Here is a 17,070-nt window from a genome sequence, read left to right as displayed (position 1 = left end):
TTTGTAGAAACCTTCTCATATAATTTCTCTGAAACTTTCTTTTTAATTTATGTATACACTAATTCTTACCTATGGAGAGGTCAATTTCATTTTTCTCTTCACATTTTTCCTCTCCTAGGAGTTCTTTTGGAGAAACTTGTCTAAACAAGTTCCATAAGTTCTTTTTAAATTTTTTATACTTTTTACTGCTAGAGTCAGTTTTTCTCAGATTGTCACCCTTGTCCTCTGATAATTCAATTTTATGATTCCATCAAAATTGCAAAAGCATAAAGCTTTATTTAATGATATGTCGTGTTTATATTGTAGTCTAGAGATTTCAGAAAAATCTTCTCTTCGCAATGACTTAAAGATCATTGGCCTTGCTGATGCTATTCAGGGCAGATCAGCGTGATAGTAAACAATAGGCAGGTATAATGACTTGTATTAAGAGATTATCTCTTTTCATTTTATTATCTTGGAAGTTGGCATAATTTGTTTCTTTACATCTTTTGGCATCTGCTTTGCATATGCAGATCTTTAGATGTGCTTTACGTGAGAGTCCTTCATCAGTGATAGGCAATGATTGCATCATAGCACTTGTTGAGGGACTTTGTTCTAGTTTTTACATACATCTTCTTGGTCTTCTTGGGAAAGATGATGATCCAACTCATTCACTAGAAGTTGAACCCATTGTTGAGTCAGAAAGGAACTCCCTTTGTCATGTAATTTTGCAAATTTGTAGAAAAAAAAATTATGTGCTTAGCCCTCAACCCTTCCATCATTGATTTTCCCCTCTTCAAATTACCAAGTACTACATTGTTAAGATATATGTTCTTACCTAGTTGATTGTTATTATCATATTCGAGATATATTATTCGAGATATATATGGATGTAAGGATTCTATAATATCTTTTTTTTTTTATATTTAAGTTATCTACGAAAAATTTTGTAGGTAAATTATCTACGAATATTTTCGTAGGTAAGTTATTTATATAGAATTTTGCAAATATGTTGTTACCCACGAAAATCTTCGTAGGTAAGTTGTCAACGAAATTCTTCGTAGGTAATTTGAATATTTTTCCTATGAGTTGTTTTCATAGATAATTATCTACGTTTTTCTTTCGTAGATAATATTCGTAGATATGTTATCTACGAAGTATATTTTCGTAGATAAAGTTACCTACCAGCTCAATACCTACGAAATTTGGTTCATAGGTAATTCGTAGATAACAATGCATTACCTACGAAAACAAAACATTACCTATGAAAAACTGGCGTAGATATTAAGCTGATTTCTTGTAGTGTGTATATAATGCGATGGATCTTTTGTATCTATAAATAGGAATAAGACTCTACCTATCAATAATAAGACATAGGGAAAAGTTGTCCTCATTCTCTCTTATTTCTTTTCTTCTTTTATCTATTGTTAGCTTTACTTTATAAATATGGAACCAAAATGAAGTCAACATTGACGAGACTTTTGCATATAATATAGCGATGGATCTTATGAGTGACAATGAGGATCAAGAACCAATGATCATTGTTGAAAAAGAAATGATTATCCAAAATGAAAAGATGCAATTGAAGCATAACTATATCTGCTTGCTAAACGAAAGGTTTTTGGATCTGTAGTTCGCACACCTGAGGGTGTAAAACCCATTGGATATAAATGGATTTTTTCACAAAAACAAAATAAGAATGGTGAAATTGTTAGGTACAAAAGGTGGTTAGTTGCTTAAGGGTTTTCACATAAAATCTAGTATTGATTTGTGAAGAGGCATATTCACTAGTATTAGATGCAACAACATTTCGATATTTGATTCTCATAATTGCACAAGAAGGTTTGCATTTACATCTAATGAATGATGTTACAACTTATTTTTACGATTCTCTTGAGAATGATATTTAAATGAAAAAGCCAAAAGGATTTAATTTGCCCAACAAGGAAAATACTAAAAAGGATTATTCAACAAAGTTGGACAAGTCCCTCTATTGATTAAAGCAATCAGGACGTGTGTGGTATAACCATAAATTGAATAACATTGAATAGCTAAGTTTGTAACCATAAATTGAATACTACTAGGGAAGTCTAAGGTTGAGGGTGAGATATAAAATTCTCAACTATCCATAAATCCCTAATAGCGTAGAGAGAAAAATGATTTCCAAATTAGTTTTGTAGCCCTTGAACACGGAGGCAGAGAGCAAAACAAAAAAGAGAGAACTTCAACAACTAAAACATAATAAGGATAAACTTGTAATTTTAGTTCCTTCAACTCATTGGCTACTTCTACTTCTCCTTTATGTATTCAACTTAAGATGTTTCACTAAATAATTAATTGATTATAACTGAATCCACTAACCACTCTTGGTAACCAAAAAGTACACAAACAACTCTTAGTAGTACCTTCTTAATCTTATGTTGAGATTAAAAATACTCAAAAATTTAAAGGAAAAAATATTGATAAAGACACCAATTCATCTTCCTTGTCATAGATGCTACACATGCAAAGTTCTTATTTGAATCTTCAAAAAGTTTATGACTTAGTAATGCTTTTAGAAATAATCTAACAATATTTGCATATATAACAGATAATCATAAGTAATAATATACACATTTGTTTTTATGTTCTTACAAACATAGATATTATAATTAGTGTAAATAATATTCCATCCATTTGATTTTATCTAGATAGATTTGTTATTATGGTTTATTTATAAGTTAATTTAATGCTAAGAATTATTATGGTCTATAAGACTGAGTATCGCAAGACTTGCTAAAGGCATTGGATGGTCTAATGAACGCCTCATCTTCCACAAAAATCATGTTAGACCGTTTAGATAACTTGTACGTATTCAAATAAATAAAACACTTAGATTATTTGCCATCATCAAAACTCATAGATTGTCTACTATTACTACACCATTTAGTGGGAAATATAGGATTAGACCTTGTGTGATCTCAGTAGTTAACTTGTAGATCTTCTTATTATCTTTAAATACACACACACACACACACACACACACACACACACACACATATATATATATATATATATATATATATGCATAACATTCTACATTTACATAGATATTAACATTGTATACCAAACCAACCAAAAAGATGTTAGATGATTCTAATCTATATAATGTTTTTACATACTTAATTCAATGATCTGTAATATATATTATCATCAAAACACTAAACAATAGATAATCCATTGTGTTTATAACTATATTAGACGGTCTAAACCTTAACATAGACTTTTGCTAAGGTTAAATGTCTTCAGTTCAAACAAATTTTGTTTCCTTTAATTTGAAATCTTCCCAATTATAAATATTGACTGAATGCTAATTATTGGTAAATGTTTTCGGAGTAAAAGTGTATTATTTTTAGTAAAATCATGAAGACAACTTATTTTGTACCATATTCTTTTAAACAATCCTATTATGGCATTTCTACTATTGTTATATGTACTTTTGCTTTACTTCAATCGTTTATTTTGTTTAATATTTTCTGTATTAGAAAAGGAAAGAACATCAAATTTTTCTAAGAAGAATTCTTAAAAGCATAGGAACAAATTTTTCGAAGAACAATGTAGAAGAAGTGTTTACTGTTTTAAGAAAAAAAATATCAAAGTCACGTTTGAAGTGAATTCGTAATATTAGTCTAACATCTCATGTCAAATTAATTGAAACGGAACAAATGAAATAAAGGTTTAGTCTTTGAAGAATTTTTAAATTAAAACTAAGGAACAACTTTTCATCCTTTAAATAATATTTATGAAAAAAATTACTCACAACATTTTGAAGATTCAAAAGATTGGATGAATAATTCTTTAAATTTTTCACCATTAAAGAAACTTGATTGTTTTTATCCCAATTCTATATTTATATTTTATAATTCAATAACAATATGGATATATATATATATATATATCAAAATTATTGCTAATATTAGTAGAACAAAAATAATACAAAATAGACAAAGGAAAATGAATTTTTATGGTTGGAATTGTTTCTACGATAGCTTAATTATTTATAAGAATGTAGAAAGTAGATTGTCTAATGAAGGTTCAATGTTTGAACGTTTGATGATGAATAACCATCATATATATTTTGGATTTCCTTTTTGCAAGAATGAATTGTATGAATCTTTGGATAGATGTAAACAAAATATGTTTAGCTCGCATAACGTAGAAGATGGTTTATTCATTTCCAACTTTGTATTTGTTCCTTTTTCTTCATCTTCATTTCAGTGTGACTTGTAATTCACTATGTACAAGTGTTTCATTATTCATGGTCTTAAATTAGCTTTAAGTTTACACCATTTTCTTTAAAATTAAAAGTATAATTGTTTAATTACCTCTTTTTTAGTGTGTTGTCACTGCAAAATTTATTTCGTATTCCCAAAAACACATCAACAAGACACAATATAGAAAAAATAACGTCATCATAAACCTAGCGGTGGATCAAAAGTAAAATAACATTAACAAAAATGGTCATGACATAGGATTGTTATTCATGTATTGGAATTATACAACAAATTAAACGAGCTATTACAAAACGATAAATAAATAATTTTACATTAAAACTTCAAATCTTTGTTTGGTATTTGCTCTGCCAAGTAAATGTAGAAATGTCCCATAGCCCCAGTACGAAACTTGTTTTCATATATGGATTCCAGTGTTAGAATTTCGCCATCTTTAATCTTGATAGAACCAGGCTTTGGATAGCAAACTGACATTCCAACTAGGTAACCATTTTCGTTTCCTGCTTCTTTTCCTGTTCCGTATTTTGGAATTGAAGTGCATAAAACCCTTCCGTCCTAAGTTAAGTAACACCATAAATAAAGAGAATTTGTATTGAAGTAGTTAATTTCGTGCAAAGATATAAAACTGTCTACAAGATTTATTACTAATGAATATTTGAAGCCCCAAAATTTGATATATGTTGATCTACATTATGTAGATTACATAGGAACACTAACAAATATAAAATATTACCTGTCCATATAGAGTAACATTGACAACACCGGTGTGCATATGAGCAGTGCCATATATAAGATAACCACCTTTTGTCATTGGGATGTTTGCTTTCTTAACATGAGGGGAGTCAATGTAATGATTTCTTGGGATAGTATACTCGGCCTAGATCAAATTGGGAAATTTATGTCACTCACTTACCAACAAAAAAAGTAATTAATAACCTAATATTTTTGTTTGGAAAAAACTGAGTTTCAAGGGTTTTCTCTTCATATGTAAGGTATAGTATATAATAAATAAATCATGTACCTGGCAATCATGAGTTAGTGTAGAACCATTTAATGTTACACGATCAGTTGAATCAAGTATGTAGAACTTAAGAGGCACTTGGTGTTCATCCCAATCAACCCACCTTATTTTGTATCTTAGGGAAAGCTTTCTCGTTGGGCCACGAAAACCATTTCTTAATTTGCATTGTAAGTTGTCTTGACAACAAAAGAGTCCTCCTTTATAATTTCTAGACAACAATTGACCATTAATGCCCGTTGTGACATTGTAAAAGTCCTTTGGGATATTTAAAAGCTTACACCTACACTCTGTACAACCTTTTCTATCATGTGTGCCACGTGTATCAATAACCATGATGCTAAACAACCATTTTTCTTTAAACCCATTCTTTATTTTTGTAGGATTACCTACTTTAACTGCAAAAGGATTTGGAAGATTTGAGGATGTTCCTCGTGATTCTCCTCCCAAGCCCCAATAGTGTGGAAGCAAAAAACCTTGGCATGCACCATCATTTCTCTCATATTCGATACCGTCGTGAAGGTCTTGAGTTTCTTTAATGTAGTGTGACATGGTAATATTTTCAATATATTTTACAGCAAACCAATGATGAAGGTAAGCTTCATACAAAGGGACAGAATTACCATCTTCATCAACCACTTCAACATCAAAACTCTTGATCCCAATGTGACCCTTTGGAAAGTCAATATCTAATAATGTTTTCACTGTAACTTTTCCTGGTCCCACTTCAATTTCTTTAGAGAAAAAGGTAGCTGACTTGATATGATTTTCATCAGGCTCTAGAATAACTGAGTGTGTTGCATTGAAGAGTAACATCATTATCAATAATAAAAACATTGCTACTTTAGTTATGGTTGCCATATTTACCTGCACATAAACCATTAACATTTATGCCTCCAGGATCATTCATTTGATAATATTGTAGATGATTTAAACAAGAGTTATGAAAAGGCGTGAAGAAAGTAAGATTGAATGAATATGTAAAATAATAGAACATTGACAACAAAAGTAGCATACCATAGAACAAAAAGATAATGGACTCATGATGGTGATCATTTGATCTTAGCTGAAGATGTATGAACTTTTAAGGCGGGTAAATTTTTGTGTATATATGAAATTAGTTGTTGATTTTATACATGGTAGATGACTCGATAATGGTGTATCTGGAGTAGTTAAAAATTCAATCGATTCTTGTTGTCTATTATTGTTGCATGTAAAGGGTGTTTACATATTTAATTTAAACTAAAATTAACATGTGTTGTATTTTTCCTAACAAATCTACAAAACCATTTAAAAACTTTTTTAGCTATTTGTAGGTATAAAAACAACTTCATTAACAAGTTGCTCGAACAAACCAGGTATGGTTTGTTGTGTGTAGGATTTGCCTTTACATAGTTGCAATATTTATACACTATATGAATGTAAGTTTTAATAAATGTAATGTTTAAAAGATGAAACCAAAAATACAAAATTATATAAATGTAATAAAATAGTTTATTCACATTAACATTTAGTCTAAATTTACGTGAAATGTAGTAAGTTTTTAAAACTTAGTATACTTGAATTACGGTCGCAGGTTTAATCACGTATTATTTATTTTAAAGATAGAAAACGTTTAAAAAACTTTTCTAATGAATTGTTTAAACTAATTGGTGAATCTCGAAACCATTGTCTGTTGTATTGGGGGTTGAGTACAGCGTAGAATCTTCTCATAGAGGACTAGGTTAGATTTTTTAGCGAAGAAGCAACGAAAACAACATAACAAATTTTATACCGCTTCACCCAAACTCATTGGCTACTTCTACTTCTCCTTTATGTATTCAACTTAAGATGTTTCACTAAACAATTAATTGATTATAACTGAATCCACTAACCACTCTTGGTAACAAAAAAGTACACAAACAACTCTTAGTAGTACCTTCTTAATCTTATGCTGAGATTAAAAATACTCAAAAATTTAAAGGAAAAAAATAATGATAAAGACACCAATTCATCTTCCTTGTCATAGATGCTACACATGGAAAGTTCTTTTTGTATTGTTTATTTATGATGTTTAGTAATGAATTTTTTCATTTAAAATTATTGATTTAGTTATATTCATTATTTTGACATCATATGTTATGTTGTAATTGAATTTTTAAATTGTTTTGTAGATTATTTGGGATTGGGCGTTAACGGTTGAATGTAGATCAAATCCAATTGTTCAGGCTGTACTGAATATTGAGGGTGAAGAAATCAATGAAGATGATGATGATAGTGGTGAATCCAATTTTGAGGAGGCTTGCATGAAGAAAGTCAAAATGAATGAAATGGAACTAATTGCCATGAAGAAAGAGTTGAGGATGTTGCAGGATGAAGTATTCTCACGTGGTAAATGGTCATCCCAAGAAGAGACTAATGTTGGAGATGATAAGGGTGATATTTTTGAAGAAAGCGGACAAAAGCCTTCTTGTTTTACTGATGCGACAAAAGTTAATGGAGATAAAGTTAATGAAGATGTTGACATCAGTAAGGATTCTGAAGGTTGTAGACAGAAGGGTGTTAAAAAGGCAAAGGTTAAACGACAATATACTCCATTTAAAGTACAAAGTGTTAACTTTGATGGATCTCGTTACGGGAGTAGTGAGTTTCTTCCAACAACAGTAACAAGTTCACCCATTCCAGTAGTAAGGAGTTCACCCATTCTAGCAGGAAGAAGTGAACCCATTCCATTAGCCATAATTTTACCCATTCAAGTTGATTGTCCTTTATTGGGTGTGGATGCTCTGAAGTTGTACATGACATTGACTCGTGTTGATTCTCTATATCGGTACGGCATTTGTTTTACTATTATAAGTTTTATTTACTTGATTTAAATTACTAATAGTCATTAATTTAATTTTGTAGCGTTATTTCCAATATAAATGGTCAAATCTTGACGACCCAGAACTGTATGGGTTTTCGACCGACCGGTTACATATGCAACATGGTAAGATCCTAAATTACATGTTAATGTTAGTAATTATGTTATAATGTAGAATAATTTAATAGTAGATTATTGTGTTGTTGTAGGCTGTATTGTTTGCAACAAATGTTATGATGCATAATGAAAGGAAGTTGCATGAACGGGTGCAAAGAATCATAATGCATCCTATGTACACGGTATTATTCTAATATTTAGTTGAACTTGATATTTTGATAACAATTATATGAAATTGACAAAGTGCATTGTGGAATGCAGGATTGTCTTTTACATGACAGCAATAAAAAAGTTGCGAACAAACATGTTTGGAAATTAAGTGACTACAATACCTTTTTTTGTAGTTTGCTGGTTGGCATGCAAGACATCCTTAGTGCTGAATTTGTATACATTTTATTACTATTGTACATTTTTTATTTGTTGCCATGGAAGTTGGTGCATTGTGTTATTTATGTATGACAAACAATTAAGTCTTGTATGGTTTTTGTAGTTGTTTGCTCCAATTGTCCATGGTGATCATTGGTGGTGCTACTGTGTGAACCTTAAGAGCATGGAATTTTTTATGTTTGATTCCCTTGGACATCGTAGAAAGAACCGTACAAGGATAGATAACTATATTATAAGTAGAAATTCTATATGTTTATTACATTTTTTTTGTTATATTGTTTCCAATAATATGTCCAACTTATATGGCAAGCGCATAATATGAAATTGTTTTTGTCTATGTTATTAAACTATGAATCGGACAAGAAGCCATATTTTCAAGTGCAGTGTGTGGACACTCCAATTCAACCTAACGAGTAACTTCTTACATTTTGTTTGTTGAACGAGTGTAATTTAGCACACCTTAATGAGGTCTGAATATTCTGTTGTATTTGTTAAAATTTATTTTTTTGCTTATTTCATTTTGCAGTCATGATTGTGGGGTCCTGATATTGAAATTCATAGAGATGTGGAATGGTGTAAGCAAATTTGATGGTAAAGCCCTACCTGACTACAGTACTGTAAGTTTACCTATATAATATGTTTTATTGTTTATAGTGTTTCTTTGAAGATTACATTTGGTAACATTATCTTCATGTTCTTTTTAGGAGGAGCTGCAATTAATTAGGCAAAAATTTGTTTGTGATTGGGTTTTACATGAAGATAATGTCCACCGCGATGAAGTTATTCAACACTATGATATGCTCATGAAGAAATAGCTGTTGTAAATGTAGAAATTTGTGATTTTGCATACAACATAATTCTATGACTGTATTGTTTTGGAGACTAAGATTATGAATTTGGGCTTTGATGGAATGCAATAACAGGATTTTTGAGATAATTGTAGATAGGTATAGTTAGAATGAGGTAGACGCAGGAAATGAATGTACTCATTGTATATTTAGTTTGGAAACTTGGATGAAATAGAAACTAATACATTGGAAACTGTTATTTGACTTGCAATGTGTTATGCAGTCTTCGAACTAAAAGTGTCATTGAAAAAGCCACTTATGTAGGCACAATAATATATATTGTTGAATCATTTGTTGGAGTTAATATGTAGTTTGTACATTGATAGATTTATTCATGATTTGATGGTAATCTAACCATTTGAATGTGAATGCCATTGATGACAAATGAAATTTGTTGTGAAAAGACAGTTTTACAGGGTGAACAATATATTAATTTTAGGAAGGCAAATGTTAATTTTTAATTGTATTAAATTTTAGTTCATACATTGATAGAGGTTTACTGATAAATGGCTTATTTGGATGGCTTTTACATTGTGTCCAAACTAGACTTTTTGTTAAAATACACTTGAAAACCAGTTCCAGTACTAGTCGTACCAAAAGTTGAGTTGAAAAAGACACTTATTGAATTAGAAAAGTACACTTCATTCTCGTACCAGAAAATTTGGTTTTTTTTCTATCTTCAATTCCAATCACTTCTTTAAGTTGTTTGGTGATGATTCATGGTGATGAAATTATTTGGATGGCTTTTGCATTGTGTCCAAACCAGACTTTTTGTTAAAATACACTTGAAAACCAGTTCCAGTACTGGTCGTACCAAAACTTGAGTGTAAAAAGACACTTATTGAATTAGAAAAGTACACTTCATTCTCGTACCAGAAAAGTTGTTTTTTTTCTATCTTCAATTCCAATCACTTCTTTAAGTTGTTTGGTGATGATTCATGGTGATGGAATTATTTGGATGGCTTTTGCATTGTGTCCAAACCAGACTTTTTGTTAAAATACACTTGAAAACCAGTTCCAGTACTAGTTGTACCAAAAGTTGAGTTGAAAAAGACACTTATTGAATTAGAAAAGTACACTTCATTTTCGTACCAGAAAATTTGGTTTTTTTTCTATCTTCAATTCCAATCACTTCTTTAAGTTGTTTGGTGATGATTCATGGTGATGAAATTATTTGGATGGCTTTTGCATTGTGTCCAAACCAGACTTTTTGTTAAAATACACTTGAAAACTAGTTCCAGTACTGGTCGTACCAAAACTTGAGTGTAAAAAGACACTTATTGAATTAGAAAAATACACTTCATTCTCGTACCAGAAAAGTTGGTTTTTTTTCTATCTTCAATTCCAATCACTTCTTTAAGTTGTGTTGTGATAATTCATGGTGATGGAATTATTTGGATGGTTTTTGCATTGTGTCCAAACCAGACTTTTTGTTAAAATACACTTGAAAACCAGTACCAGTACTGGTTGTACCAAAACTTGAGTGTAAAAAGACATTTATTGAATTAGAAAAGTACACTTCATTCTCGTACTAGAAAAGTTGTTTTTTTTTCTATCTTCAATTCCAATCACTTCTTTAAGTTGTTTGGTGATGATTCAAGTTGATGAAACTATTTGGATGACTTTTGCATTATGTCCAAACCATATTTTATGTAAAAACACACTTGAAAACCAGTTCCAGTACAGCTCGTACCAAAAGTTGATTGTAAAAAGACACTTATTGAATAAGAAAAGTACACTTCATTCTCGCCCCAGAAAAGTTGTTTTTTTTCTATCTTCAATTCCAATCACTTCTTTAAGTTGTTTGGTGATGATTGAAGTTGATGAAATTATTTGGATGACTTTTGCATTGTGTCCAAATAAGACTTTTTGTTAAAATACACTTGAAAACTAGTTCCAATACTGGTCGTACCAAAAGTTTAGTTGAAAAAGACACTTATTGAATTAGAAAAGTAAACTTCATTCAAATACCACAAGGAATACATATAATTAAAGTAGGACCTCATTCACCACAGAACACAAATATCGGATTTAACAAAAAACCTTAACATTCATAACATCACATCTAATTGTTTGAACATCATAGTTACTCGTCACACAAAAATTTGTTGACAAAGACTATAATGAATTCATCGGCATCAGCGTGATCCACTTCAAAGAGCACACGATCTCCTTCTTTCAATTGATGTTCACTGCAAAATTCCTTCCAGCCCTTCCCTATCTTGGTGGAGCGGGGTGAATCTGAAATTAGAAGTTTGCATACTACAACACTCTTAGGACCACTAAGAACGACTTGATTGATATGTTTGCTCCTGATCAAGGTAGCAAATTTGGTGTTAAGGTCCTGATTGGCAAAAAACAAAAAAAAAGTATTTAGTTTCCCAATTAATGTGAGGTTAACATGTGCTTAATGAAAAAAAAAAACTTAACATATACCAGATGAGACCCTCGACTTTGATATTTGGTCAACCTCACACAAAAGATTGTGTCATGAAACTCAGTGGCGGCAGGCGCAAATACCTTTGCATGCTAAATTCAGTACATGTCCCTGGAAAAACGGTGATCTCAAAATGGTTGTTCCCAGTGTAGCGGAACTGGACATGACGATCACCAGAAATGTGATAATCTCTTCGAATGTCCATCCAGCCATGAGTGATTCTGGGACACTCGACGTCTAAGTTATAGGTCACGAAGTGGATTTGGCTTTTGCTATCGACTAACTCCCATTCCTCAACCAGTTCATCCTCGAAAGCCACCGCAAAATGGCGATCAATATATGTAACGCTCTAATTTCAACAAACATCAGTCATGGCAATTGGAAACACAATATTAGTGCTTAAAAACGTAATAATATGGTTCCACAACTATACTTACCACATAGGCGATGTGAATTGTGTTGAATGTCCATAATATATTGTTATTATTGCCGCTGCCTGTGGGTGCCATATCTGAACAAAAATGTGGGTCCAAAAGTAATGTACAAACACAAAGAGATAGGGAGATGACTTCCCGCAATGTGCGTCAGGACCACTTCAATTCCCCACTGGCCACACGAAACACATTAAATAGACACTTTAACGACCATTGAAGGAGTTTAAACATTTGACCACATTTATATTTGTTAGATGGAAGTTGATGTGGTTGAAGAAAATGGTTGTGCACAATATTGAATGTCATTATGACGCAAACGGTGACAGTATGGTTGAATTGGTTCAAATAGAAAGGCAAACGGTGACATTATGCAATATTAATTATTTTAAATATTTCCAAACCACTGACAAACATTCAATTAAGGTCTTAAATTCCCTTAATATTTTGCATCACAAAAAACACAACTTGGACGGACATATTGTTGACTTCTTACAAAAGTTAATAAACAACTAACTAAAGATAGTCCAATCTGCTTCTTCGTGATAATCCTCCTCTAGCATTCTTATACAACCATGGTTGGATATCTTCGAAATATTCTTGTGGAGTTGGTAGACGTCTGTCCCTTGTTTGTATGAACAGTTCTATATCAGTAGAATGAACAGTTCTATGTCAGTAAAAGTGCGTGGACGAATGACATGTTTACTTATACGTTGGACATCCTTCCACCTCTGAATCATCTGCATTACATCGCTATCACATTTGATTTCAACTATGTCATGAAACAAGCAATTCTTGACAGTAGCTAATTTCAATCACTTCTTTCCGATCTCCGCACCCAATTCCATGTGTGATTTTATCCAATAGGTGAGTGAATGTGCAGTCATGAGAGATGGAATTGAAATGGAATGTACAAGAATGTTAATTTCAAAAGAAATGTTTTTATGCGCAATGTGCGTTGTTACTGTTTGCTTTGGTGGTTGTTATTATTTTAACTATTTTTTATTTAAATATTACTAACAGGGTCAATGTGATGACTATATGCGAAGATGTTAACCCAATATCTCTCAAAGACATTTCTTTATTTGAAGATACTTAGGTGAACAACCCATCTGAAGATATTATTAAAGCTATCGATGATAACATCGACGAAGAAGTTCTTCAAGTTGGCATGAGTTTTGAAAATGTAGACGAACTGAAGCAATTCTATAAGAAATACATTATTAAATGTGGGTTCGGTGTCAGAATTAGAAGTTCATCAAAAGAAGAAGACAACGAGTTATGCTTCATAAAGTTAGTTTGCAGTCGTAAAGAGAAGTGTCACTCCGCAATTCCTTCAGAACTAAAAAGTCTCCAAACACAGAGAAAACAATGTCCTGCCAGAATTAGCGGGGTGAAAAAGGAAGGGCAGTGGTATATACGCAATGTTAACAATGTCTATAACCACGACCTTAGTCTAAAAAAGTCCAGGTTGATACGTGGAGACAAAATTGTAACCATGCAGGTCAAGAGGACACTAGATATGACTGATGAAGCCGGTGTGCGCATTAACAAGAGTTTCCAGTCATTAGTTTGTGAAACAGGTGGCTTTGAAAATGTTTCGTTTGTTGAGCGTGATGTCAAAAATTACATCGGAAAGCAACGCAGGAGATTGTGCAAGGATGGTGATGCACAAGCTTTGATAACACACTTCTCAAACATGCAACAATTGAACCATGACTTCTACTATGACATTGACTTGGATTCAGATGATCGCATCTCAAACGTTTTTTGGGTTGATGCGCGTAGCCGTGCAACATGCGAAGAATTTGGAGATGTTATATCATTCGACACAACTTATTTGACCAACAAGTATGACATGCCATTTGCACCATTTGTCGGTGTTAATCACCATGGCCAGTCAATATTATTAGGATGTGGATTGTTGTCATCAGAAGATACATCCATCTTTGTCTGGCTATTTCAGAGTTGGCGTCGATGCATGTCTAATAAGTCACCTGAGGGAATTGTCACGGATCAATGCAAAGCTATGCAAAACGCAATTGAAATTGTTTTTTCAAATACAAGGCATAGATGGTGCCTTTGACACATAATGAAAAAAATTCTCGAGAAACTCCAAGGGTACTCCTAATATAAAGGAATTAAGTGCGAATTGAAGAAATTGGTATACGAGAGTGTGAATGTTCTTAACTTTGAAAGTGGTTGGACTCAATTCTTGATGAAATATGAATTACAAAATAATGAATGGCTAGAACATTATATGAAGACAGATCTAGATAGGTGTCGGCGTACTTGAAGAGCAATTTTTAAGCTAGAATGTCAACCACACAGCGAAGTGAGGGCCTAAATGCTTTTTTTGATGGATTTATCAATTTCACAACCATATTGCATCATTTTGTTGTGTAATATGATAATGCAATAAGACACAAAGCGGAAAAGGAATGTGAAGCTGACTTTACGTCAATCAACACAATTATTCCTTCCGCAACACATTCCTTGATAGAACATCAGTTTCAACAAAATTACACAAATGCAAAGTTTGAGGAGATCCAAAACGAGTTTAGATCCAAAATGAATTATGTAATCAAAATTGTAGATGTCAACGACTTTATCTCCAATTACGTGGTGCTGCAAGAGTGTTTGTGAGATGACGATTGTGCAAATAAGTACCATAAAGTTCTATACAATTGTCAAACTGAAACAATCAGTTGCACTTGCTTGTTTTTTTAGTTTTGCGGGATACTGTGCCGCCACTGTTTGGTAGTGTTAGCCCAAGAAAAGGTCAGAACTGTACACTCAAGATACATAATACCTAAGTGGAGTAAACTAATTCGAAGGAGATATACTTTAATGAGAGCCGTTTACAACACAAAAAGTGAAGATCCGCAAATGCTCAGGTACCAAGCGTTGTGCAAAGAATTCTTTGAACTTGCTGATGTCGCATGCGAGACTGAATGTGGGACTGAAATTTTGTTTAATCAATTGAAGTCCTTGCGCAACAGCACTGTTATACAGAACCAAAGTTTTGCGGTTATGCAAAACCAAAGTAACTGCCCCACACCTATTGGGACAATTAACACAATTGTGCGGAGCCCCATTGCTGTGAAGAGAAATGGCCGCCCACGTGTATTAAGGATGAAATCAGCTGTCGAGAAGGTTGCCAAGAAAAAAAAGTCTGCCCAACCAAATTTATAAACATACTACAACACTCATGTAAGTCATTTGTGCTTAATAACCGGTACCATTTTTTAAGTATGCCACTAACAATATTCAATTAATTTGTAGCCACCTATGGATGCTCATGTCTACAATGACAACCAACATTCTGATACTCAAGGAACAAATACACCTAAATGGGTTTGTATACACAATATTTACTAAGTCGCACTGTAAATTAATACTTCCACTTACGTTGACTGACTGTACTTTAAATATGATGCAGAATGCAAGTGTTCCCAATTCAGGTTTCATGTCCTTATTAATCTCACTTCAAACCAATGAGTTACACACTCAAATGTCTGCAACATCATCGCAATTATGGTATATTAATATAATATCAATTCCATTAATTAATTACTCTATTACATCAACCACAACGTAACAAATTATATTTCTTTTTGTATGTTGTAAGTTGAATGGATAACACCTTTTTTGGTGGATAGGACACTCTCTAGATTGAACAATGATTCCCAATTCATATGAACCACATACAAATTACTTCCACAATTGTCTTTTTACTATACCATAACTGCCTTTTTCATATGTACTTTATGTACAAAGAACATGTCAAATATTTCGTTGACCAACAATTTCTTATTTTTTCTTAAAATTTTAATTACAAAAATCCTTAATCTTAATACTGTAACAACAACTAAACAATGATTCCCAACTCATATGAACCACATACAAATTACTTCCACAACTGTCATTTTACTATACCATAACTGTCTTTTTCATATGTACTTTATGTACAAAGAACATGTCAAAAATTTCATTGACCAAGTCTTTTTTTTATTTTTTTTAATTTGAAATACATCAATTGTTGATCTTAAAACTTTAACAACAAATTAACCAATGATTCCCAACTCATGAACCACCTACAGATGAGTTCTGTAAGAGCCTTTTCACAATACCATAAATGCCTTTTTCATATGTACTTTATGTACAAAGAACATGTCAAAAATTTCGTTGACCAAGTCTTTTTTTATTTTTTTTAATTTGAAATCCATCAATTGTTGATCTTAATACTTTAGCAACAAATTAACTAATGATTCCCAAATCATGAACCACCTACAAATGAGTTCCATAAGTGCCTTTTCACAATACCATAACTGCCTTTTTCATATGTACTTTTAGTACAAAGAACATGTGAAAAATTTCGTTGACCAAGTCTTTTTTTTAATTTGAAATACAATTGTTGATCTTAATACTGTAACAACAACTGAACAATGATTCCTAACTCATGTGAAGCACCTAAAAATAACTTCCATAAGTGTCTTGTTACAATACAAATATAACTCATGGTGGAGCTCCAAAGGTGCATGAAGAGCTCCATGGGCAGCGGAAATGGATGAAGGAATGGAGGCAAGTTGGAAGGCACTTGCAAGCAATGGAAGGTGAAAGAGGTGATAGGATTTCCTAATCTATGCTAGCCTAAGGAAGGTGGCTAGAGGTAGAGAGAGGAAATCTCTAGAAAGTGGTGACTCTCAAAGGCAATAGAGGGAGGAGTGCTCTTAACTC

The 17,070-nt window shown here is 32.2% G+C and overlaps 2 protein-coding genes across 2 annotated transcripts; one reads left to right on the top strand and one right to left on the bottom strand.

Moving 5' to 3' along the window:
- Window positions 1-4,565: 4,565 nt before the first annotated feature.
- Window positions 4,566-6,084, bottom strand: LOC114180639. The gene is made up of 3 exons (XM_028066941.1): window positions 5,272-6,084; window positions 4,984-5,127; window positions 4,566-4,805 (listed from the first exon to the last, which is right to left on the bottom strand). The coding sequence occupies exons 1-3, from the start codon at window positions 6,082-6,084 to the stop codon at window positions 4,566-4,568; spliced, it is 1,197 nt and encodes a 398-aa protein (XP_027922742.1).
- A 6,821-nt stretch (window positions 6,085-12,905) lies between these two features.
- Window positions 12,906-14,416, top strand: LOC114180638 (protein FAR1-RELATED SEQUENCE 5-like). Its single transcript, XM_028066940.1, has 2 exons — window positions 12,906-12,941; window positions 13,430-14,416. The coding sequence occupies exons 1-2, from the start codon at window positions 12,906-12,908 to the stop codon at window positions 14,414-14,416; spliced, it is 1,023 nt and encodes a 340-aa protein (XP_027922741.1).
- The last annotated feature ends 2,654 nt before the right edge of the window (window positions 14,417-17,070 follow it).

The sequence above is a fragment of the Vigna unguiculata genome, chromosome 4, assembly GCF_004118075.2.
Source record: "Vigna unguiculata cultivar IT97K-499-35 chromosome 4, ASM411807v1, whole genome shotgun sequence".
NCBI lineage: Eukaryota > Viridiplantae > Streptophyta > Magnoliopsida > Fabales > Fabaceae > Vigna > Vigna unguiculata.
The sequence above is the reverse complement of the archived record's forward strand: the minus strand, read 5'-3'. Positions and strand labels throughout refer to the sequence as shown.

What these genes read in the sequence shown, in the direction of transcription:
- LOC114180639 (XM_028066941.1), bottom strand. Translation starts at nt 6,084, where the DNA reads ATGTTACTCTTCAATGCAACACACTCAGTTATTCTAGAGCCTGATGAA. An exon ending in CACTAACTCATGATTGCCAG is followed by an intron (nt 5,128 to 5,271) that starts GTACATGATTTA and finishes AATTTGATCTAG; the next exon opens with GCCGAGTATACTATCCCAAG. An exon ending in ATGTTACTCTATATGGACAG is followed by an intron (nt 4,806 to 4,983) that starts GTAATATTTTAT and finishes TACTTAACTTAG; the next exon opens with GACGGAAGGGTTTTATGCAC.
- LOC114180638 (XM_028066940.1), top strand. Translation starts at nt 12,906, where the DNA reads ATGGTTGGATATCTTCGAAATATTCTTGTGGAGTTG. An exon ending in GAAATATTCTTGTGGAGTTG is followed by an intron (nt 12,942 to 13,429) that starts GTAGACGTCTGT and finishes GAAGATACTTAG; the next exon opens with GTGAACAACCCATCTGAAGA.